The sequence below is a fragment of the Dermacentor albipictus genome, chromosome 1, assembly GCF_038994185.2.
Source record: "Dermacentor albipictus isolate Rhodes 1998 colony chromosome 1, USDA_Dalb.pri_finalv2, whole genome shotgun sequence".
NCBI classification, from domain to species: domain Eukaryota; kingdom Metazoa; phylum Arthropoda; class Arachnida; order Ixodida; family Ixodidae; genus Dermacentor; species Dermacentor albipictus.
In genome coordinates, this window is record NC_091821.1 from 500005199 (window position 1) to 500029866 (window position 24668).

The following is a 24668-nucleotide window of genomic DNA, read 5'->3' on the forward strand; positions in this document are numbered from 1 at the left end:
CTGAGCTACAACCTTGTAACTTTATATATTGTAAATAAATATATTTTCTCCCCATAACATTTTGGTGGAGGTGCAGGGTACTCTCGCCACAAGCCGACCTTGGATCTTCGCAGCGGGCGTCACATCGCTTCTGCTGTTATGGCAACTGACGCTTCCTCCGCTGCTTAGAAACCTGCGGAAGTAGTGCTAACTCAGTTACGTGACTCGGGAATCTTCATCGGCACTGGCAAGGTCAACGTCGAAGAGTCGCTGATGTCGTATGAGCACGTTGGTATGCGCAACAAATGGGATGCGACACTTTTGCTGACTAATGTAATCTTTTACTTGGGAGGAACTGCGAAGGTATGGCTTGAGACGCATGAAGCTGACATTAGAAGCTGGGACTCTTGCAAGGAAAAGCTATGCAACCTTTTTGGAAGACCTCTGGGACGTCAAATGGAGGCCAAGCAAGAGCTAGCGTCTCATGCCCAGACATCAACTGAATCGTACGTCACATATATTGAAGATGTTCTGGCTCTCTGCCGTAAAGCGGACGCAGACATGCTGGAGGCTGATAAGGTTGGACACATCTTGAAATGCATCAGCCTCCTGCTTTGCAGAAACTGCTCAACGGTTGAGTCCATCATTACGGAACGCCGGAATTTCGAGTAAGTGAAGAGCGAATGCATCGTACAATGCTTTGACCAACTTCCGAATACGGTTGCCATTTCCTCCTGCAACGACCCTCCAGCGTCACATAACGACCCTCAGGCATCACGTCTGCCTACAACGCTATGCTTGACAAATGTCATCCATCGCGAACTTGAGGCTTTGGCTCCAAGTTCTCACTGCCCCCATACGCATGACAACATGACCATTTCGCTCATTCAAGCTGTTGTCCGCCAAGAAATTACAAGCACGGACATCCAGTCTGCCGTTTGCCCACGTCCTACCCCTACCGCTCCTGTCATTGCCTCTGCTGCACCTCGACAGTCGTTTCCGAATCAATATTGGAACCCGAGTGGTGAACACCGGATGACAGGCAAATTTGCTTTGCTTGCTCTAGGGTCGGTCGCATCTCCCGCCACTGCCGTAGTAGCCGCTGGTACTCCTCGCCTCAACTATATGCTGATTGTCGCTTCGACCGAGACCTTCAGCCTCTGTCACCCCTTTCTGAACCATACCATGCCAGCCTTCCCTCTTGGGGAAACACCTCTAGCCGCTCGCCCTCGCCGCAACGTTGTCAGTCCCGTTCGTCTACACCGCAACGTCCCTCGTCCCCGTTCTACGCGGGCCGCATTGACGGCTCGGACTACAAAAGCTCTGCTGACCCTTGCTGCTCGACCAAACCTTGTTGAAATGTTTGTTGATGATGTACCCGTTCAAGCCCTCATTGATACTGGCGCTCAGATCTTCGCAGTCGTCTCCATAAAGTCCTGACACCTGCCGAGTCGCCTGCTGTCTGAGTAGCTAATGGCCGTACAACAACCCTGATGGGAATGTACGCTGTTAAGAACGGCCTGCTGAGATGCAAGTTTTGCCAACCAGTTGTGACAGCAGTGGACAACCTTGTCTCGGAACGCCACCGTTACGCTCTAGCCTCGTCGCCATTGTGACTAAACGGGCTCGGCGGATCAACTATTGTTACTGAGCCCGTGGGAACGTCTACTGAGAACCCTTCCCACGCACTGACCAAGGCGCCAGACAATAGGCAGCAGCGAAGGCCACTGTGCAAGGTCCACTCTGGAATTTAGAGGTGCCGGCTGGGGTCAGGCGTGACCACCTGGCTACGGGGACGCAGGACAATGGACAACACGACGGCCGCATTGCGAAGGTCAGCTCTGAGTGCAGTGAAAGTGCGTACATGCATGTGTAAACCGTGCCGCGGAGAGGCGGCTTGTTTACGATGACGTCAAACGTTTTGCCTCACCTAGGGGTCTAGGGAACACGAAGTGTTTAAAAACCGCTGTTGTGCGGCTGATCAGGACAAACTCTCTCAAGCAGTCATGTTAGACTGATACACTCTCTCTCAAGAAGTCATATTAGACTAATGTAGGATACTGTAAATAAACCCATATTCCTCGTTCTCGATGAGAAGCAATCCTTCCCTTCATCAACATCCTCAGTGTGGATAAGTTGGACGACGGCATGGGCCAGCTACCTTCCAATTCATGCCCGACTCCAATCTTGACAACGGGTTACGAGCGATGGGATTGAGCCCCCAATCCTGACAGCGCTGCATGTGTTACCATTGCCGGCCGTCCAGTGTCAGTCCTGTTCACTGTACTGGCCGATTGTCCATGCCTTGAACTGAATTGGCATGGCCACAATTAGTACATGAACGGGGTTGTTGGAGAAATATGGGAGAGGCCTTTGCCCTGCAGTGGGCGTAACCAGGCTGATGATGATGATGATGATGATGATGATGATGATGAACTGCCCTATTACTTTGCCAGCCCGACCGACGACCACAAGTCCCTGCTTCGTTCTACTGAACTTGTTCAACTGCAACCTGATGCTGCGACGTATGTCCTCATGTTGTGTTCTCCACAATTTCGAGATGGTCTTTACGTGGTGAGCCCACTTTGCAATGTCCTCCTGGCACGTCAAATGACACTATCAAGCTCGCTCGTAACTCTTGTCAGCAATCGAGTGTGGCTTCCTCTTTTGAACTTTGGTTTGTGTCTGCAAATACTTCCTGAGGGTGTATCTCTCGCTGTGCTGTCCCCTTTGGAAGACTGTGGAGTTGCTGCTCTTACGCCCGAACCACGATTCGACACTGGTGCAGACTCTGCCCCTCCTACTTCATGCAATGACAAGTTTATGCCAATGATAGCTACTGATTTACGACCTGCTTCTGCTGACACCCTTCGCCGCATTATGATGTCCTATGAAGATATCTTTGATTTTGGCAATCGCACGCTAGGTCAAACCTGTGTCGTCACCCATACAATTCACACTGGTGACGCTCCTATACACCGGCAGCCCTAACCTGTGTCTGCAGCGGAACGCCAGCTGATCCAAATGGAGGTGGACAAAATGCTCTCCAAAGATATTATCGAGCCTTCCCGCAGCCCATGGGCGTCACCTGTCGTTTTGTTTAAATAGAAGAACAATACCTGGAGATTTTGTATTGATTACTGTCACCCCAATAAGATGACCAAAAAGGACATAAATCCGCTTCTGCATATTGATGATGCGCTGGACTGCTTACACGGTGCCAGGTATTTTTCGTCAATTGATTTGCGCTCTGGCTACAGGCAAATCACAGTGGTTGAACGAGATCGTGAAAAGACTGCCTTCGTCGCCCTAGATGGTCTCTACCAATTTAAAGTCATGCCTTTTGGACTGTGTAATGCCCCTGCTATGTTTGAGTGCATGATTGACTCTCTTCTGCGCGGATTCAAATGGACCACATGCCTCTGCTACCTTGATGACGTCACTGTTTTTTCACCGGCATTTGAGAGCCCCCTCTACCGACTCTCGGCTATCCTTGCTGTTTTTCGATGAGCTGGCCTACAACTCAATTCTACAGAATGCCATTTCGGCCACCACCAAATATGAATACTTGGTCATTTGGTTGACGCTGCTGGCATCCAGCCTGATCCTGATAAAGTTTGTGCTATTGGTGAGTTTCCACTTCCACGTTCTTCTAACAATGTCCGAAGTTTCCTAGGGCTGTGTTCCTATTTTCGGCGTTTTATCCAGAACTTTGCCGAAATCGCTCGTCCTCTCACGGACCTCCTCAAAAAGGACACCACTCTTCCTTGGGGACCCGACCAGGCTGCAGCATTTTCAACACTTATCAGTCACCTTATCAATCCATCTGTATTGGGTCATTTTGATCTGCGTGCCTACACAGAAGTTCACACTGATGCAAGCGGCCATGGCATTGGCGCTATCTTATCCCAAAGACAGCGGGACACCAATCGCGTGATCGCATGTGCTAGCCGTCTTCTTTCAGAACCAGAGCGCAACTACTCCATAACAGAACATGAATGCTTGGCCCTTGTTTGGTCCATTGCTAAGTTCCGCCCTTACCTGTTCGGTCAACATTTCACCGTCGTGACAGATCATGCCTTATGTTGGCTATCCTCACTCAGAGACCCAACAGGCCGTCTTGGCCGCTAGGCTTTATGCCTGAAAGAGTGCACCTTTTCAGTGTCCTACAAATCTGGGCGGCCAGATAAGGATGCCGACTGCCTCTCCCGCTATTCTGTTGACCCTCCCGATCGCACCAAAACCGATACCTGCGTTTTGTCGATCTCCGACAAGCAGCGTCGTGACCCATATTCGGGATCCATCATCGAACGCCTTACCTTGGAGCAACAGGACGTTTCCCTCCATATGGTTGTTCTCCAGGACGGGACCTTATACAGATGCAATATGAATCCACATAGTGCTGAACTGCTTCTCATCATTCCTCAGCATCTGCGCTCAACAATTCTCTCACAGCTACATGATGTGCCCACCACTGGTCATTTGGGTGTCTCCTGTACGTATGACCATGTGCGCAGGTGATTTTTCTGGCCTGGACTACATCACTCTGTTCGAAGCTACGTCGCTGCCTGCGAACTTTGCCAACGCCGCAAGAAGCCTCTATTGTCTCCCATTGGGCACCTTCAGCCGACAGATATCCCAGTGAGCCATTTTTCCACGTCGGCCTGGACTTCCTTGGCCCACTTCCAACTTCATCCCCGGGCAACAACTGGGTGGCCATTGTGACAAACTATACCATGCGTTATGCCATATTGCAATAGCAAGTAGTATATGGGCACTCCAGGCGAATCTTTGCCAGTGTTGCTGTGACATTCCATATATAGTCCAAGTGCATTAAGATTGCGCCCCGTGTGCCACTTGCAGGTATGCGTGCATCTCTTCCTCTAGCCTGGCCTTGGCTGCGTTTGGCTGTCCGCATGACTGAGCACACGCACAAGCCATGTGCCGCATCTTGGAGGTAATCTGTGGCGGGATGACGAGCTGAGATGGCTAGTCGCTTCACGTGCACTGTATTTCTGACGCCTAGTGTTGGTGGTCATGTATTCTCAAGTGGAAAACAGATGTTAAAGTGATAGGCAGCTCAAATCGTTTGTTCCTCCAAGCCGGTGTCCTTCATCATGGTGCTTTTGTTACAGTAAGTGTTCACGGTCGTGACACTGTGCTCGGTCATTTAATCAGTAAGCAAATGTTTACAGCAATTTTTAAGGCTGATTAAACTAGGAAGCTTATTTCGTGCAGTTGTCGAATACTTTGCTACTATCACTATCAATGCTTCAGCTTTTGTGCAAAACAGTGACCTCTTTCTATTTGATAACACTGAAAAATTTAGAAGCATCTGGAAAAATCGAATGATCCTTGTTCACTTCAAGTAATAAATCTACTTCTTCAATATTATTCAATACATTATTCGAAAGAAGCAGATATTTGCATAACCCTAGTAAAGAACATTTTTTACAATGAAGTGTGCATGGGAAAGCCGTAGGAAGTAAAAGCTAAAGCCAAGTGAACTGCTAAGCTTGCACTAATATTTGAACACAGGGCTTCTATAACAAAGTGATGTTTTTGTCGCTCATCATTTAGACCACACAATGTGCCCTCACAGCTGGTTTAATTAAGGAAATTTTCAAGACAAAGGAACAGGCTTGTTTAATTAGGTGGGGACATATTCAGAAGTTAATCAAGCACTGAAAAAAACTCATATTTTTGTATCTGACATTGCCAACTGCATTTGAGGTAAGCCTTCTTAAATATCAAACCAGAGATGGTGGTTAAGGGAAGTTGGTATTCCATGACATTTTCTTGACCTCAGCACAACTCAGAATTAGTGCAGCAATAAAAAAGAAAATCAAGAAGAAGCATTAGCACCCGTTGTCTCTCACTTATTTTCATTTATTTTATTTTTTTCCTTCATTCTTCCAAGTCCACTAATGTCAAGAAAACATCCTGAAATACCAATCTTCGGGTCATGCTCTGTGTGACACTGGTCATTCAGAACAGGATTCCACCATTTACAACACACAAAGAATTATTAGTAAAGCAAGTCACTGACTGATGTCACTGATACACATTTACATCTGAACTCTGTACAAAGCAAGCAATCTGTTTGAACCCCTTGTTTGTCGAGATTTGTACAGATCGGACATATTCCAAGGAATCTTGCTCTAACAGTTTCCTTATCTGTGCAGACTGTGAATGTGTGTTTTTGACATCAGTTAGTGACCTGTTCTACTAAATGTGTTTTCACTTGACCAGCTGGTTCTCCGCCAAACCTTTGGCTACAACACATCAAGATTTGAAGACTGCTGATCAGTCTCCAGTGTTATGGCCACACTGGACAACCAAAAGCGAGGAGCCACACACAGGCCACTGGAAATGGGCTTACCCGGCTGAGACTGGAGAGCATCGTTATGCCTCTTGGCTGCCTCTTGGTGGCTCGCCAGTGCCACCAGCTGGCGAGGCGCTGACTGCATACCCACTGCACATACAGAAGTCAGAATCACCAGGAGTGCACATGGCAGTCACAACTGACAGGTTGGCCAAGCATTCCTACTGAAGGGCCTTCACAACACGTCAGTAGTGTGGCAGGATAAAAACTACATGGAAAAAAACACTAAATGTAGAAGACGAATTCGTTAACGCTGCTAGATGACATCAAGAATAGGAACCCGACACATTAGTTAGGAGGCTGTGCAACAAATGCAGTGGGTTTGTTCCACTTTTCATCGAACTTCTCGCCAACTTGGGTCACTGAGCGTGTGCCACCAAGTGTGCGGCAAGCGAGGGAACAATTCTCAGTGTTCACAGGCACCGGAGTGCCACGATTCTCATCTCAGAGGACCTGTGCACACTTTTCGGTGGTGGCACTAGATGGCACAGCACGTCCAGAAAGAAGCACGAGACGAGCCCGGTTGCTGTATGACACTTTCTCAGCATTCACATGCATCGCCGCACCATGCATTTCAGAGGCCACGTGAAATGTGGCCGAGTGATCTTAGAGAAGTGCGAGGGAGAAGTCCTGCTGCAGTAGACCCCTCATACATAACTCGCTTTGATGGTGCAAATACGTTGTGTCACTATATTGGTTCAATGCTAACAGAGTGATCGTCAATAGTGATCATGAGGTGGGCTCTGCTACATTTATTTTCATTATAACAGTCACAAAATCTGATTTCTGACCTTTCAAAGTGTTACCACAAGATGCACCCACAAGTAATCCTTTCAGAGTTGTGCAATTACTTGTTTACAAGTAAAACACGGGGAAGGTACTAGATGAAGAAGACAAGTCCACTTGTTGAAACGTTGGCTCCTGCTTTCACCTTGTTCTCGTTTTGCTCATTGTCTTGTTTACAGGTAGGCACTTGCAAACAGACAGTACTGCCACACATGCATTTCTTTCCTATAGAGGCATAAAAACTGATTGTATCTCATTAAGCAGCCCAACAATGGGCCTTTCCAGAAATGCACATGCACCATCAGAGGCTGCTGCTGGTAGTCGGACAGAAGGTGTCGTGGCACAAGGAGAGCGCCACGCCACACGCGTCGCACACACTGCAGGTAAGGCAAACCGGTGGCCACAACGGCCAGCACTCCGACTTCCCATACTGCGTTCCAGCCACCGCAGATGGTGCACGCACATTTACGAATAGGTCCATCACCAGAGGTTTGTCACTCGCCTGGTCTTTCTGACAAACACGCAACCGCCAAGTTTACTTCTGGGTGATCACCTGCATGCCTCACTTTCGCTATGGCTACACATGCTAGCTGTTTCACAGCTATTTTACAGATATATACCGGATGCACAAATTTTTATATTTTGAAAAAAGCAAGAAGGAACTGAATCCAGACATTGGATAAAGCATGTCTACTGCACATATAATTTTTTTTTTACTTTAAGATATTGTTACGGTGAAGTGAAGGAAGAAGTTGAATTGGACTAGAGAAAGACGAAGTCTGGCAGTTGCCTGAACGCCATATCCATCATTTGTAAATATACGTTATTTTACACTCCTGGGCCTGCTTTCTTCCCGCAACATTTTGGTGGAAGGTGCGGGGTACAACCATGGAACTTCGCAGCGGACGTCATCTACCTGCTGCCACAATGGCAAATCAACCGACACAAGCGACAGCGCCTCGGCAGCCCGTGCCAACGGTCATCCTCACTCACCCACGGGACTCGGGAACATTTTGTGGCACGGACAACGCCGACGTCGAGGACTGGCTTACGATGTACGAGCGAGTGTGCGACAACAGCAGGTGGGATCCTACAATGATGCTTGCAAACGTAATATTTTATCTGAGGGGAACTGCGAAGCAATGGTATGACACACATGAAGCTGACCTAACGAGCTGGGATGTCTGCAAAGAAAAAATGCGAGACCTGTTTGGCAGACCTGTCGGTCGTCAGCTGGCAGCAAAAAAAGAACTTGCGTGCCGCGCTCAGACGTCCACAGAATCCTATGTCGTGTACATACAGGATGTGCTGGCCCTCTGTCGCAAGGCCGATGCCAACATGACCGAGGCAGACAAGATCGGCCATATATTGAAAGGTATTGCAGACGATGCCTTCAATCTTTTGATGTGTAAGGATTGTGCCACTGTGGATGCAATTATTAAGGAGTGCCGGCGCTTCGAACAAGCGAAGGGCCACCGCATCGCTTAAACTTTCGACCAGTTGCCCAATACCGGCCGCGACATCTTCTTGCGAAGACCCGCCGCGGTTCGTTCAGCCCACAGGACCGGAAGAAATAATGCGCATCGTTCGCCGTGAGCTTGAGGCCACGGCCCCGGCTCCAGTTCGTTCAGACTGTCGGGAAAGCGTACCCGCTATCTCCCTTATACAAGCGGTCATTCGGGAGGAAATAGCAAGTTTGTGCATTCCATCTCTCTGCTCGGTGCACCATACAAACACCTACCAAATTTCTCCGACCGCTCGCTCCCAGACACAAAGCTTTCCACCACTCCGTCGCAACCCAGCTGAATGGCACACAGCAGATGATAAACCCATCTGTTTTAATTGTTCCGGTATTGGACACGTCACCCGTCATTGCCGCAACCACTGGTCGTCGCCGAGTCACTACCACCAAGTACCAGACAGTCGTACTTTCTCGCCCTATACGCCGACTAGGAACATCAACGCCGACAGTGCTCCACCAAGATCCAGCCGCTCCCCCGTCTCCGCAAGGTCGTAGGTCCCGTTCGCCTCTCGTTCACTGCTCTTCGTCCCCTTCTGCAACCAGTCGCTTCGCTTCGGGAAACTAGGCGGTGCAGCTCCCGGAGGTGAAGCTGCAACTCCGACCCGGCCCACAAATCCTCTGTTGACCCTGCCTACATGTGGAAACCTGCTGGACATTGAAGTTGATGGCGTTCTTGTTAGATCTCTCATTGATACAGGAGCGCAGCTTTCAGTTATGAGCGCTGCTCTCCGCCGAAGGCTCAAAAAGGTTCTGACCCCCGCCGTAGCGTGCACCGTGCGAGTCGCCGATGGGAGTACGTCACCTGTCCTTGGAATGTGCACAGCACGTGTGACCATTGGCGGCCATTATACCGTTGATCGTCCTTGAACACTGTCCACACGACCTAATTCTCGGCCTCGACTTCCTTTCGAAACACTCTGCCCAAATTGACTGCTCCACAGGTGTTGTACAGTTGAATCTGCCGCTTCCTGCCGATGCAACCACTTGTGCTCCACACCGCTTATGTTCTGCTGAATTTGCCAGGCTGTCTCCACAGGCGGCTACAAATGTCCTCCTGACACCCTGTCCTCCCGTACCTGATGGCGAGTACGTCGTGTCGCCGCTTACTGACGTGGTTTTGTCGCGTAATATTGCCCTACCGAGCACCTTAATTCGGATCCGCGAAAACTGCGCTCGCGTGCCCATCCTCAATTTTGGGTTTTTGTCACATGTGTTGCCACACGGTATCGCCATAGCGCATATCACTCCTTTGGAAGAATTTCAGATTTCTTTTTTGACCTCTGAATCCTTCCTCAGTACGAACGGACCTTTGTCATCCACTCCTTCGTACTCGACGCCTGCGGACAATGTTTCTAAGATGATCGCCCCCGACCTTCCTCCCGAGCAAACAACAGCTCTTCGTCACCTCCTGTCATCTTATCGGGACATCTTTGATTTGGACGACCGTCCACTTGGCCAGACATCTGTTGTCATGCATCGCATCAACACCGGTGACGCCAGCCCCATTCATAGGCAGCCATATCGTGTCTCCGCAACAGAAAGGGCCATCATACAGAAAGAGGTAGACAGGATGATGGACAAGGACATCATTGAACCTTCCAGTAGCCCGTGGGCATCACTGGTTGTCTTAGTAAAGAAAAAAGACAACTCGTGGCGCATCTGCGTTAACTACCGTCACCTCAACAGAATAACAAAGAGGGATGTTTATCCCCTGCCTCGCATTGATGACGCTCTTGACTGCCTTCACCGATCCCAATACTTTTCATCAATTGACCTCCGCTCCGGTTATTGGCAGATTAGCATCGACCAGCTGGACTGCGAGAAAACTGCCTTCGTCACACCGGACGGTCTGTACCAATTTAAGGTCATGCCCTTTGGATTATGCAATGCGCCAGCTACATTCAAGCGCATGATGGACTCTCTCTTGCGTGGCTTGAAGTGGTCTACATGCCTGTGTTACCTCGACGATGTGATTGTGTTTTCGTCGAACTTTGAGAGCCACCTGCGGCGCCTCACAACCATACTCTCCGTGTTTCGCAGGGCTGGCCTTCAGCTAAACTCCTCCAAGTGCCATTTCGGTCGCCGTGAAATTAACATGCTTGGTCATCTCGTAAACGCCGCCGGAATCCAACCTGATCCACAGAAAGTTCACGCCGTGCGAAATTTTCCTGTACCTTGTTCAACGAACGATGTCCCTAGTTTTCTGGGCTTATGCTCTTATTTCCGGCGATTTGTGAAAAATTTTGCCGACATCGCTCACCCTCTCACTAACCTTCTTAAGAAAGACGCCTCTTTCTCTTGGGGACCACTACAGAAGAAAGCCTTCTCTACCCTGATTGAGAGGCTTACAACTTCCCCGATTCTCTCACACTTTGACCCTTCTGCGCCCACTGAAGTACGAACTGACGCGAGTGGTCATGGCATCGGCGCTGTCCTCGCTCAGCGTCAACAGGGCCAAGACCGTGTCATCGCTTACGCTAGCCGCCTTCTTTCCACGCCTGAGCGAAATTACTCCATTACTGAGAGAGAATGTCTTGCGCTCGTATGGGCGCTCGCGAAATTTCGACCGTACCTTTTCGGTCGGAGCTTCTGCGTTGTAACCGATCAGCACGCCCTCTGCTGGCTCTCCTCTTTGAAGGACCCAACTGGACGACTTGCACGTTGGGCATTGCGCCTACAATATACATTTTCTATTATATATAAGTCAGGACGCCTGCATAAAGGTGCTGACTGCCTGTCCCGCAATCCCGTGGATCAACCGGACGATACCGATGCAGACTCGGACATCAGTGTTCTGTCCCTCTCCGGCTTCCTCCATATTGGCGACGAGCAGAGCAAGGATCCTGTTCTTCGAACACTTATAGAACGCCTAAGCTCCTCGCCCAATGACCCGTCCCTTCGGATATTCACCTTGCGCGATGGAACTTTACACCGTCGCAGCGTTCGTCCTGACGGCCCGGAGCTCCTCCTAGTTGTCCGTAAGCACCTTTGACTCGCCGTGCTCCAGCAACTTCATGACGCTCCTACTGCTGGACATCTGGGCGTCACTCATACTTACGACCTCCTGCGGCGCTGCTTCTTCTGGCCTGGCATTTATCGCTCTGTGCGCCGTTATGTCGCTTCTTGCGACCTGTGTCAGCGCCGGAAGACGCCTGCTATGCCTCCCGCTGGTTTGCTTCAAACAATTGATATACCTACAGAGCCCTTCTTCCGTGTGGGCCTCGACCTCCTTGGTCCGTTTCCAATTTCCATCAAAGGAAACAAATGGATTGCTGTAGCAACCGATTATGCCACTAGATATGCCATCGCACGAGCGCTGCCAACCAGCTGCGCTACAGATGTCGCCAACTTCTGACTAAAAGACGTCATCCTGCACCACGGCGCCCCTCGCCAGTTGCTGACAGATCGCGGCCGCTACTTTCTATCGAAGGTCGTTGATGATCTGCTCCGCTCCTGTTCTACAGAACATCAGATTGCTACCGCGTACCACCCTCAAACGAACGGCCTCACCGAGCGACTCAACCGCACACTCACTGAAATGCTCACCATGTACATTTCCAACAATCACCGCGACTGGGACGTCGCTTTACCATACGTCACTTTCGCATACAACTCGTCCCGTCACGACACTGCTGGATTTTCACCATTTTTCCTTTTGTATGGCCGCGACCCCACCTTGCCTTTTGACACGTTGCTACCTTCCGCAGTACAGTCACCCAGCACTGGTTACGCTCGCGATGCTATTGACTTAGCCGCCCAGGCCTGAGATGTCGCCCGTCATCGCCTCAAAGTCTCGCAAGCTTCTCAATAGCGACGCTACGACCTTCGGCATCGAGACCACCATTTTTCACCTGGTTCCCTTGTCCTTCTCTGGACGCCTTCATGTCGCGTCGGCTTGTCGGAAAAACTACTATCCCGTTTTTCTGGTCCGTATCAGATCTTACGCCAACTGTCCGACGTGACATACGAGATCGCCCCAGTCGGTCAGCCTTCAGTGCCTCCCATCGTAACCAGCGATGTTGTTCACGTCACCAGGCTCAAGCCCCATGTCCCCCCATTAAGTGAGGCTGTATAACTTGCACCGGGACGGCGCTACCCCGCCAGGAGGGTGATGTTACGGTGAAGTGAAGGAAGAAGTTGAATTGGACTAGAGAAAGACGAAGTCTGGCAGTTGCCTGAACGCCATATCCATCATTTGTAAATATACGTTATTTTACACTCCTGGGCCTGCTTTCTTCCCGCAACAATATATTTACTAATGTTGAAGTCATTCTAAAGATTTAAATCTGCGATTTAAAAATATTAATCCAATCTGCCCCATATGTTCCTTGTCTTATTTTTTTTGGACTGCACTATAATTCAACACATTCATGTTTCAACCTATGTTTATAAAAGGTGCACTTATGCCATATTTTTAACTGTCAGGCAACAAAAATAAAGCAAGATTAAAGAACAATTAAGGTGTGGGACCAGTAGGCACACTGATTAGCAGCTTCATATGAAACATGGCCTGGGCATCCCTGCATCCTATGGCGCAGAATCTGGATGCTTTACTTAGTCTGCCAACTGCACGCAGCGGAAGGTATATTGGGCCCGACTGTGCAAACCAACAGTGTGCATGTGTGTTTACTTCCGTCACAGCACATTGCTTGCAATAAATCCGAATTGTTTCGACATAACTAAACGCTCCAGGGATGTCTGGATGCTTCTGTTGTAATACAAGTAACTGCTTCTATTAAATACTGCAAAATGTAAATGATAATATGTTTCACTTAGGTCAAGACTATAGTCCCTTAATAAGGGGCCAATTATTCATTCCATTTGAGGTTCAGCTTAAATATTTTGCGAGAAAGCCATGAACATCTCCACAAAACAATAATTCTGTCACCCGATGGCACAGTGGGAGCATGCCCCATTGCCCATGTAAAGTAATGTACACTCTTGAACACCCTAATTATATACTCAAACTAACACAACTTGAATGTGCCAACTCCATACAAAAAAAGAACTTCACGTGACACATTAGAAACCTACAACGGCAAAATATAATTTTGCAGATCAATGCACACGTTGGAATCTATGTGAAGCAAGTTTTCATCAACTGGTTAATAAAATGCTATAAATTTCTTCATTTCACCTTTGGCGCAACGGAAATTGGCATGCGCATGTGCTCTCGCACACCCATGCTATGCAATGTGACAAATCTTATATTAGCTTGCACTTCTTCCTTTCTTTTCATTTATTTTAAATGTACCAGCCACTTCTTGGCTAATCCCTCGTTGCAGGTAGGTGTCATAACAGAAATTATATTCATCATTAACGCATGGTGGTTAACTCAAAGAGATAGCTGGCAATGGCACAATATCTGCCCCTACTTCTTGGCCAATCCCCCATTGTGGGTATGTGCTATTGTATAAAAATTATTATCATCATCCTCAACACGTGGTCATGCATAGTGACAGACCCCTTGTTGTCGGTGTGTGCCATAGAATGTAAAACATAATTACTGTCAACATGCAGTGATCATATCAAAGAGTTGGTGGCTGAAATTCAGAAACGATATAATGATGTCATTATTAGTAACCGTGACCAGCATATGCAGAAGAGTAACATTCCGGTTGAAAAGCACGTCGATGATGGGGCAAAACACATATTTACCGTCAGGAACCTCTGGTTGGGCGGTGAAAGTGATGGAAGTAACTGCCTCGGGTGACTGACGCATATCGTGAAGTGGAAACAGGTGCTGGGGTGAGGCGGTGCTCAGAGCATCGGCAAGTTGAGGCAGTTCTAACTGAAGAACGCCGGTTGCACAGTCGATGAGAGCAGAATGATTGGATAAAAAGTCCAGTCCAAGGATAACGTCGTGAGAGCAGTTGTCGATCACAGCAAAGAGAACAGAAGTAGGGCGGCTGGCTATACGTAAACGTGCAGTACACATTCCAAGAACAACCAGCATGCTGCTGTCAGCCACACAAAGCACTCACGCAGCTGCTGGGGTGAGGACCTTCTTCAAACGTCTACGAAGGCTAGCATTCATCACAGATGCATGGGCTCCAGTGTCGACGAGTACTTGGACAGGTACACTGTCTATTTTAACATCAATTACACTTCTCTTTGTGGGTACAGAGAGAGGATTTGCTGCAGTAGTAAGCAATGCAGCACCACCTTCGAGGGCTCCATTTCTTAGTTTTCCGAAAGGGTGCAGCCAAAAGCCATAGGGGACGAAAGGCGACGTGGCTGCGGCCAACAGGAAGATGGACGACGTGTTTGTGGTGAACAAGACTGGCGTCCGCGCGGCGATGGTGAGCGACTGCACCATGTGTTCCTAGCAGAGTTGTCGGCGCTGTTAGACTCAGCGGTGAGCGAAACATTGCGGGCATTTCCATCAAAATGGCTCAGGTTAGTCGGCATGCAAGGTGTTGAGGGCCACGAGTTGCGACAGTATCGGACGACAAGACCAATGCGGCGACAGGTGAAACATATTGGCTGGTCGTCTGCATTTTCTCCACTCAGTTGGGTTGCAATAACGCGGAGAGAAGTGTCAGGGTGGAGCGAAAATAGTAGAAAGGCATTCATTGGCTCTGGGGTTGACGACAGCACAGACAGAAAGTTAAACCAATGTTTTCAAGTTCCTGGCAAACGATGACTTGTACGAGGGGAACTGAAAAAGAGGTAGCATCAGGGCTACGCGAACAGAAAGCTGCGGGTGCCATCGCATCCAGTTCATGTCGAACGATTCGCACCACATCCCCTGATGGCGATGCATGCTGCTGTGTGGGTTGATCTTCACACGTCAACGTTGCGGCAGTATTGGGAAGTCTAGTGAATAGGTGCAAGACGCGTCGGCTTTTGGCCTGCTCAAATTGTCGGCACTCTTTGATGATAGCATCAACTGTCGAGCAGCTTTTGCACATGTGCAGATTAAAGGCGTCGTGAGCAATGACCTTAAGCACGTGCCCGACCTTCTCAGCTTCTGTCATGTCGTGATCGGCTTTACAACAAAGCGCCAGCCCATCCTCGAGGAAAAAGACATAGGACTCCGTTGGGGATTGAGCACTGGAGGCTAGTTCCTGCTTTGCGGCAATTTTACGGCCAGCTGGTTTACCAGACAACTCTGTCGACTTCTCTTTGCATTGGTGCTAGTTAGCTCCTCTTCATGGTTTTCATACCACACCTTTGTAGTGCCTCTTAGGTAGAACAACAGGTTAGCTAGCATAAGCATAGGGTCCCATCTGTTGATTTCACTTGTGCGTTCGTATATAGCCACCCACTATTCAACGTCAACGCCGATGGCCCCGCAGAAAGTTCCAGGATCCTTGGGTTGCACAACCACAACCAAAGGGAACAGCGACGTTGGAGGTGACAACGACGTTGATCCTGCGTGCTCACCGTCATTCATGGTGGGTACGGTGATGCGACATCCACTGCGGCGCTTCATTTCCAGCCGTGGTACCCCACATCTCCAACAATATGTTACGGGGATGTTGCGAGTATAGAAAGACTGTGTCTACAATATATACAGAAGCGGAGTCAGTGTAATTAAAGATGGCTGACCAGCAACAGCATGCAGCAGCCAGCGTCTTGCGATCTTCTTCCTCTTCTCTTATCCTTCCGTAACAATATGTAGTGCCCACTTCTTAGTTAATCACCCACTGTATGTGCCATGGCATAGAAATCATCATCATAATCAGCATGCGAATATGCTTCTTGGCCGACTGCCTATTGTGGGTGTACGCCATACTATGGAAATCATAATCACCAACACATGGTGATCTTGTTCTAGTGAGAGCTAGTGAGATCTAGTGAGAGCTAGTTGGTGGCACGATATTTACTGCCCACTTGTTGGGCAGTAAATATGGAAATTATCTTCATAATCAACTCAAAGACACATTTCTTAGCCGATCCCCTGTTACGGGCACATGCCATAGTATGCAAATCATCATCATACTCAACACATGAACACACTTCTTGGCTGAGCCTCCATTGTGGCTATGTGCCATAGTATAGAAATTATGATCGTCAACACACGGTTGTAATCTAAAAAAGATAGCTGGTGACACGATATGTACCACCCACTTTTCAGCCAATTGCCCATTGTAGTCATGTGCCAGTGTACCACCCACTTCTCAAGTATATGCCATTGTATATAAATCGTCATCGTCCTTATCAACATGCACTGTTTATCTCAGAAACCTAATTGGCAATGGCACCATAAGTACCACCGCTTCTTGGCCAGTCAACCACTGTGGGCATGTGCTACAATGTGGGAATCACCATTATCATGATCTAAACATGGCAACCATCTGAAAGAGCTAGCTGATGTTGGCACGAGAGAAGTATAAGTGCGTTTGTGACTTAATGCCATAAAGAGCATCAGGCTGACAGCCCCTTTTTTATGTGCTCGCCTGCCCCGGGATAGTCTTTACAGTGTCCACCATTTTGTAGCACCATGACAACCTTCCAGTCACCAATACACCATGCCTCGCTGAAGAGGCTCAGCAACTTCTTAGTCTGCAGACTCTGGCGTCCCAAGAAAACTCTAAAGCACACTACGACACACACCATCAGCCTGTTACATGTCACCCTGGTGATCTCCTTTGGGGTATAGACTCCCACAAGGAAGTGTAGTTTACGCTACAAGCTGCTGGTAAACTACGATGGATCATATGTTATCCTTGACAAGATCAGCAAGGTGAACTATACTCCCTACCGCGTGCCTCACGAACACTAGTAGACACTTTGCTAGGACATAGGTCTACTTGATGAGAACCGGACCAGTGACCGACCAACTGACAGATCCACCCAGGTGAAACTATGAGATGGTAGGCAATGAAAGCCTCACCTTAAAATTCTTGTCGAAGCCTTTGTGTGAAAACTGAGCTGTGTAATTAGTCCTGAAATACTAATTTGGTGTTTGCTCTAACAGCAGAACACACTGTACCACTTAGTCAACTTGTTACGAAACTGTTCTCTCCCTTTTTTTGAACACAGCTCACCCATCCCTTGTTGCTCAACCTTGTGCTAACATGAATAGCAACTTTTGTGTCCCCTTGCATGCTGGTAAGGGTGCTGAAGCACACTTTAGCACGCTAAGCACATCTGTAATTGACATATGTAAAGGTACTCCAGCCTCTAGAGTCAGTGCAGGAGTATGTTTATCTAGGTCTATTATTCACAGGGGACCCTCATCATGAGAAGGAAATTTACACAAGAATAAAAATGGACTGAAGTGCATAGGGCAGGCACAACCAAATTCTGACTGGAAGGTTACCACTGTTGTTGAAAAAAAAAGGCATACAATCATTGCATTCTACCGGTGCTAACATATGGAGCAGAGACTTGGAGGTTAACAAAGAAGCTCGAGAACAAATTAAGGACCATGCAATGAGCAACGGAATGAAAAATGTTAGCCACAACATGGAGACAAGAAGAGAGTGGTGTGAATCGGGGAGCAAATGGGGATAGCCGATATTCTAGTTGACATTAAGAGAAAAACATTAAGCAGATCTCCTACATACTATGGCAATCAAAGTTATGTGAGGCATTTTGCAAGTAGCTGGCTATGGTTCCAGCACAACGGTATTGTGCCCCGACCAGCTCTTTGACTCTAGATGAATTCGAGTAGGCGTACATTGTGGACCTCGGACATGCTGAGGGTGAGAAATAGTGTAGGCTTGCCTTTGCCTAGCTGCTCGATTATTGCGAACATGGTCCTCTTCCTTTGTGCCCAGTAGTGCCGCAGTAGACAGCCACACTAGAGCTGGTCAAGCGAATTCTGGAGCAATGCGAAGCCTGATTTGATGCACTTTTTGATGGAGCTGCGACCCCCTGAGAGCTGCTTTGTTAGCGTCAAAAGCCAAGGTCGTCAATTCGAGTCACTATAATGACGCTGCCATGCTGGGTTTTCTCTGCTGCGTCGCCATACTCAGGCTCAATGTGTACCATGAAAGAGCAGGCCTCAGTACTTGATTAAACGGTTTGGCAAATACGAAAAGGGCCACAAAACCCCGGTGTGAGTGTGGGGAGGAACAAGGAGGCGGCACGGCGCATTGTTGTGTACGGCGAATTGGAAATCAACGCTTATGGGAAACTTCCTTTTGAATCGCTGTTTTTATAAAGGTAACCACCACCCAGTGTTCTGCAGCCGAGAGGCCTGAATCTTCTTACTCATGCCACCCAACTCGAGTGCAAGTTGTATGCAAGCATTAGAAGCGAGAGTCGAATGACGAAGCTCGAATGACAACGGATAGGATAAAGCGACTGTGAAGGCATCGCAAGCATGACCGAGCGGCTCAAGTTGATAGGCACTGCCAGCATCATGGCACAGGAGGCTACATAGATAGACACACTCAAAGCGCCTAAAGTTCGCAAAGAATGCTTCACAATAAATATGGAGCTGGGTAGGCCATGTGATGAGTAGGGCAGATAACCGGTTGACGATTAGAGTTACAGAATGGTTGCCAAGAGATAGAAAGCGCAGTTGAGGGCAGCAGAAAATTATGTGGAGTGATGAAATTAGGAAATTTGCGGGCACAAGTTGGAATCGGCTAGCACAAGACAGGGGTAATTGGAGATTGCTAGGAGAAACGTTCATCCTGCAGTGAACATAAATATAGGCTGATGATGATGAAGCACACTTTAGAGGTGTTCTTGGGAAGCAATTTGGGGCAACATGCCAAGATTGCATCATTTTGTACACAGGCAGGGAGCTGTTACAACCACTGTCTCCAGCTGCTTTCTCCTTCTCCGTTAAAATTTTTGGACATATTCCTGTGAAGCCATTAGCCATCACTCTTGGTAAGACACACAGTTTAATATGCACAGAAACAAGGAGCATCCATAGATGGTGCCTCTGCAAGACCTTTCCCATTTCACGACACAGCACACTGCTTTGCAGGTGTTCCTATGTCTTCCCACATTGTGACGCGTCTTCTTTCTCCCTTACTCACACTTCTCGCTAGAAGGCGTTCCTCACATACACATGTGAAAGTGCTTTTCCTCCCCCAAACATCAGAACTCTTATGTTGTACAGTCTCTCTAGAAGGCACTGACTGTATGCTCTACGTAGCAAGAACCACATGACTGAAAAACGTGAAACACCAGAAAGGTAGGAAAAGAAAGCTTTGCTTCAAAACTTGTAATATTTCTTTAGTGAGCTGGTAATTCAGTGAAACTGATCAGTATGAATTTGTGATAAAGGCTTGCGTTAGGACTAGTAGGTGGAATAGCATGATTAGAATACGGTGCTGTAAAGGTAAGACATACACGGCGCAAACACGGGTACAGGTGAGGAAGCGCTTCCTTGTCTCTGCTTGTCACTGCCACTTCATCGCCTGGGCTTGTGTTTACACTCTGTGTCTGTCTTAAGTCTGCATTGCCGTATTCAAATTATGAATCTGTGAGCCTACAAGTCTGTCTGAGTGAGCCTGCCTAAGTTTGAATTCGACAAGTACCGAGCGATTCTAGATAAGCCTGATTACTTGCAAGTTACTAAACTAGGAAAGTAATTTGTGGTCCCTCGTTTACGCTTTGACTTCATGTGGGAAGCTTTGAGCCCAAGTGGGCCATGCCAAGCCCGATTTTGATGACAGTGAACAATCCCTACACTAAAGGTACAGTTTATGAATGAGTACGGGCAAGTTTTCAATTCCTAGCTCAGAACTGCTATTCACAGTAAAATGCCATCAGCAATGCTATAATTATCCAAATCAACTTTGTTAAGTAAAAATTGCATATGGTCGTCACCTCAGAAATTCAAATAAAGAACTTCAGCTTCCACTTCTGACCTTGTACGACAGTCTGCTCTTTTGACTTCACAGCAGTCATGACTAGCTTACATGTTTTTTGTTTTTACTCTATTCATTTGCAAGTTCCAGTACCTCTTGTACCTCTGAAATCTGCATTACTGTGGAACCATCACCAGGCACTGTTTTACACCCTTTCTTGCACCCAGAATAACACCCTCTAAAAAGTTGAAATTTTGGGCCAGGAATTCTATTATACTCCCCATCAAGTAATTTCAGCACTATGGAAGCTGCAGGACTCCTTAGCCAATAGGAAGGCCGAATGTCCCTCGAGATGTGTTCATCCACACCACGTCATCTGCTCAGCGGTTGCTGAATTCATGGTATTCAACGTGCATGTGCAAAGGTCATAACATATGTCATATGCCACTGTAACACATCATGCACAAAAAGAAAAGAAGCCCTACCCTCGCCACCATAATCAGACAGTAACCGGAACTATATCCCACTGCGCAAGGATATTGTCTATGTATGCCTTATTGCTTCAGCAGCACTGCAAACAACTTGTGAGATGAAGTTTAGATGCTAAAGTGTGTACAGTGATCTTGACATGTAGTGGACACACAGAGCTAGAGAAAGATTTGACAATGATTATCACTGTCATGAAAATGCACCCTAAAGAGAGTGAATTTTTTTTTTAAAAGTTTGTGCCCTCTAAGAAAGATGTGCACATTTCAGGGCTTATCTTGTCACTAAACAATAACACCTTGCATGCCTTGTATTTCTCAACACTGCGTATACTCTGTTCAGGTCATGAATGGCATGCACATGCTAGCACAACATAGCATTCTTGACTAGACACTTGTCAGCAGTGTTAAAGAAAGCTCACAGAGGGCAGATAATTATTGTTTAGAGCAAGATAAGCATCAAAAAATGAATTTTAGAGAGAAGGCTAAGTTGGTTTCGTTCCGAATGTTAGGTTACTTTATACAGCATTCAAAGTTAATTTCAAAGAGCATTCTTTTCGCTTGTAGTTTTGTGAGACACAATGAAATTTTGAGGACGTGGTCTGTCGATTGCAAAATTTAGCAACAGCACTAGTTTGTCTTATCCAAAGCAAGCAAAAATGAAATGAGAGCAGCAGACCGGAAGAAACAAAAGGGAGGACTTTAATTAGTGACAAGGCAGTGTTGAGTGAATCATTGTGGTGAAGAATGAAATCACTGTGTTGATACTGTGACTCACAATATTCGGCACCGTGATGTAGGGAGTTGTGTCATAATCTCTAGGTCATGCCAATACAAATGCTTGTAGCAATGGTGGATGCAGCGTGGTGCTTTATGTGGGCACAGTTTCTAACCTCGTGCCACGTACGTGTACAAAGAAAAGGAAAGAAAGACCACAGGCTCGTGGCAGTGACAGCACTTGATTGCTGATAACTTCATTCATACAAAATGCATTCGAAAACTCCTTGTTGGAAAAGATTTGTGAGGAGATGTACCTTATTACTAGACACATTCTGCACCTTTCACAAATGGTGCTGCAGGGCCATCTTAAAGGCAGCCTTCCAACAGGTTTGCAAAGACTCTTCATTGTGAATTAAACACACTATATATATGCATACAGTTTGCAGTAAAAATATAATTTTTTCAGAAGAGAACAAGGCACAGCAAAACCTAACTTTGAGGTTTTGTCTGATAGCTTCTTGCTAGCATTATATCTGCCCCATGCATACAAGGTTAACATAGGTAACTGTCTAGGACTTTAAGTTTCTGAATGCCATTATATTGGAACTTGCTGCTGCATGCATACATTTAATGACACTAAATTTTGTGATGACAACTGCTGCAATGAATGCAGCAAGTTTGTTCGGCAATAATGTAACCAAAAAATATATTTAGTGGGTAAAAGTTGAAAAATAATGCTAAAAACATTAATTGGCATATTTTATGTAGAATTATTTTAGTTAGTTTGTTTCAGAAATGTATCTCTCATGCGCAACTGTAACTGATAGGATTGAGAATGCACTACTCTTCAAACAGCATTAAGTATGTCCATGTACCTGAGCTTCAATCCACATGTTGATGGCGGACTTAAAATTTTTTAAGAGTCTAATACGAAAATGCCAAGTGGGAAGAACAGATTACTGACCTCCCAATTGGTTAAACACAATATACAACGGCTAGAGTGACCATGTTGCATAATTAATCCAGCTCACTGTAGTGTAACTTATTCAGAAATTTTGGTCTTAAGAATATGAAGGTCGAGCATGACATGGCCCTTATTCTTGCTCTGACCACCCCTGTCACACTCCGCACTTCGTCTGGTCATGTGATACAGCCACATATTAGCTTCTACATATTTTCCTTAAGTTTCTGCATGCTCGCTGCACAACGTTTTGAAACACGCGGGAAAGCGACGAGATTTTTATTATGTTGAAGTACATTTGGTTCCGCCACTACGGTCTAGCGCAGCTTCTCCGCTGCAGCCACCTTTTACTGGTGGCAGCTGCTCTTCTACAAACAACTTGCAGCTAATTTTAAGAGGCCCTCGGTGGAGGCGAACGGTTTACTTCATCTAAAGGCAACGCATGTGAATCCGTGCACAAAAGTTGTATACAAACGCCTTCCTCCCCACAAGGCACCCTGTCGAACGAATGCCTAACAAACAGCGAAGCTCTTGTGATGTTTTTGTGGTTTCAGCCGCGCAACTGACAGGCGCGATGGCAGTAGTCTTCTTTCAGTTTCCCATTTTGGCACCGACGCCTTCAGGCGCTCGTACGAGTAAAGCAGCTGACCAGCGGGCCAAGTTATTCGCCAACAAACACGCACGACAACGACTTCCCGCAACTTTCAGGCGCAGCGATGCTCGCGGGTCCCCACACGGGACGAGTCCCGGCTGGGTTCCGCGCGGACAAAGGCGTCGCACCGCTCGGAGCCCTTGCCTCTTCAGTCGCGCGAGCACATTGTCGCACGTGCCGAAGAGAAACAATGCGCGCATTCTCCGCGGGATGCAAGATAAATTATGCAAATATTGCGTCCCGGGTCTGCCACCGACCGCGATGCGGTCGCGCTAATTGCATGCCACCACCTTCAACGAGGAAGCATCGGCGGCGCGCGCCTTTCTCTTCTGGGACAGCCGGAAGCATCACGCGCACGCGCTGCACCCCGCGCACGCATCTGCGATCAGGCGCGTCGCGCGGGCACCCAGCGATAAATTATGATAACGGTCAGCGATCGCGTCTGCGCGCGCGCGCACGCCACTGCATCAGGAACTCGAATGCAGCCGCCCGCGGACGGCATCGACTCACCACGGATGCTAATTGCCGCTGATGAGCAGCCACCGCAATTTGCGCCCCCGCGGGCGCCTGCGGCGGCGCTGTCCCTCCGTCAACGTCGCCGCGCTGCTCCACTCCGGCCGCCCCGACGAAGCACTGCGGCGGCGCGCGGGCTTGCCAACCCCCGCCGCAACTTATAAATTATGATAATAAACGAGGCCCGATTTCTGCGATCACTTCTTCCACCGGCGTCGTCGCACTCTCGGAGTCGCCGCCGCTGCCACAGAGTCCAACAATACTTCACGGCGTGGTCACAACGTGATGCACGGAGGTGAAAGCGGCCAGCTCGCTGCGGGGACGCCCAGCTTTAGGCCGGCCGCGCGCGCGACATTGTTGTGTGCTGGCCGAGGTCGGTGGCGATGCCTCTACGCGCGGTGTAGCTGAAATGCGCGCGCCGACTGTGCATCGCGGAACGAGCTCGTCACATTTCACCCATGCCCAGGTCCACGCGGGCAGTGCGGGACTCGCGAACAACATTTATTTTTGACAGCGCGCATCGGATCAACAGGCGCGTAATTGCAGACGAGTAATTAATAATATATTCTAATTAGTATACGGCCCCCTTACATCAATCACGCACGCGCGCGCGACAACAAAGAGTTCCACTTCGAGAAGGCGTTGCTGATAGCACGTGGCCAGAAAAACTCTGCATTCCAGCATAATATGTAGCTTTATTAAACATATAATCTACCTCCGGCGGGCGCGCTTTTGCAGGATGACAATCCGGAGCACTTTCGCGCCGTAATGCGCTCGTTCTTATCGGGACAAAGCAAGCTGTCCTTTCGATTATCATATGCTTCTTATTCCTAACAAATAAAAAAACGAAACAACGTCCCGGCACTTGCAGTTGCTGCATAGAAACCGCTCTTATTGTGCTGATGCCACCAAGAGTTTCAGATTTTTACGCGAGTACCG

General features: G+C 48.0%; 1 protein-coding gene across 3 annotated transcripts in view; it reads right to left on the reverse strand.

The window, feature by feature from the left end:
• pdm3 (pou domain motif 3) overlaps positions 1–24617 on the reverse strand; it is a 134160-nt gene extending 109543 nt beyond the window's left edge. For all 3 annotated transcript variants that reach the window (XM_065441323.1, XM_065441322.1, XM_065441324.2), the window contains exons 1-2: positions 23727–24617; positions 6362–6454 (exon numbers count right to left, since the gene is read on the reverse strand). In XM_065441323.1, the coding sequence (XP_065297395.1) occupies positions 6362–6449 (88 nt within the window). In that variant the 5' untranslated portion in view covers positions 6450–6454; positions 23727–24617. The remainder of the gene's footprint in view (positions 1–6361; positions 6455–23726) is intronic.
• Positions 24618–24668: the final 51 nt, after the last annotated feature.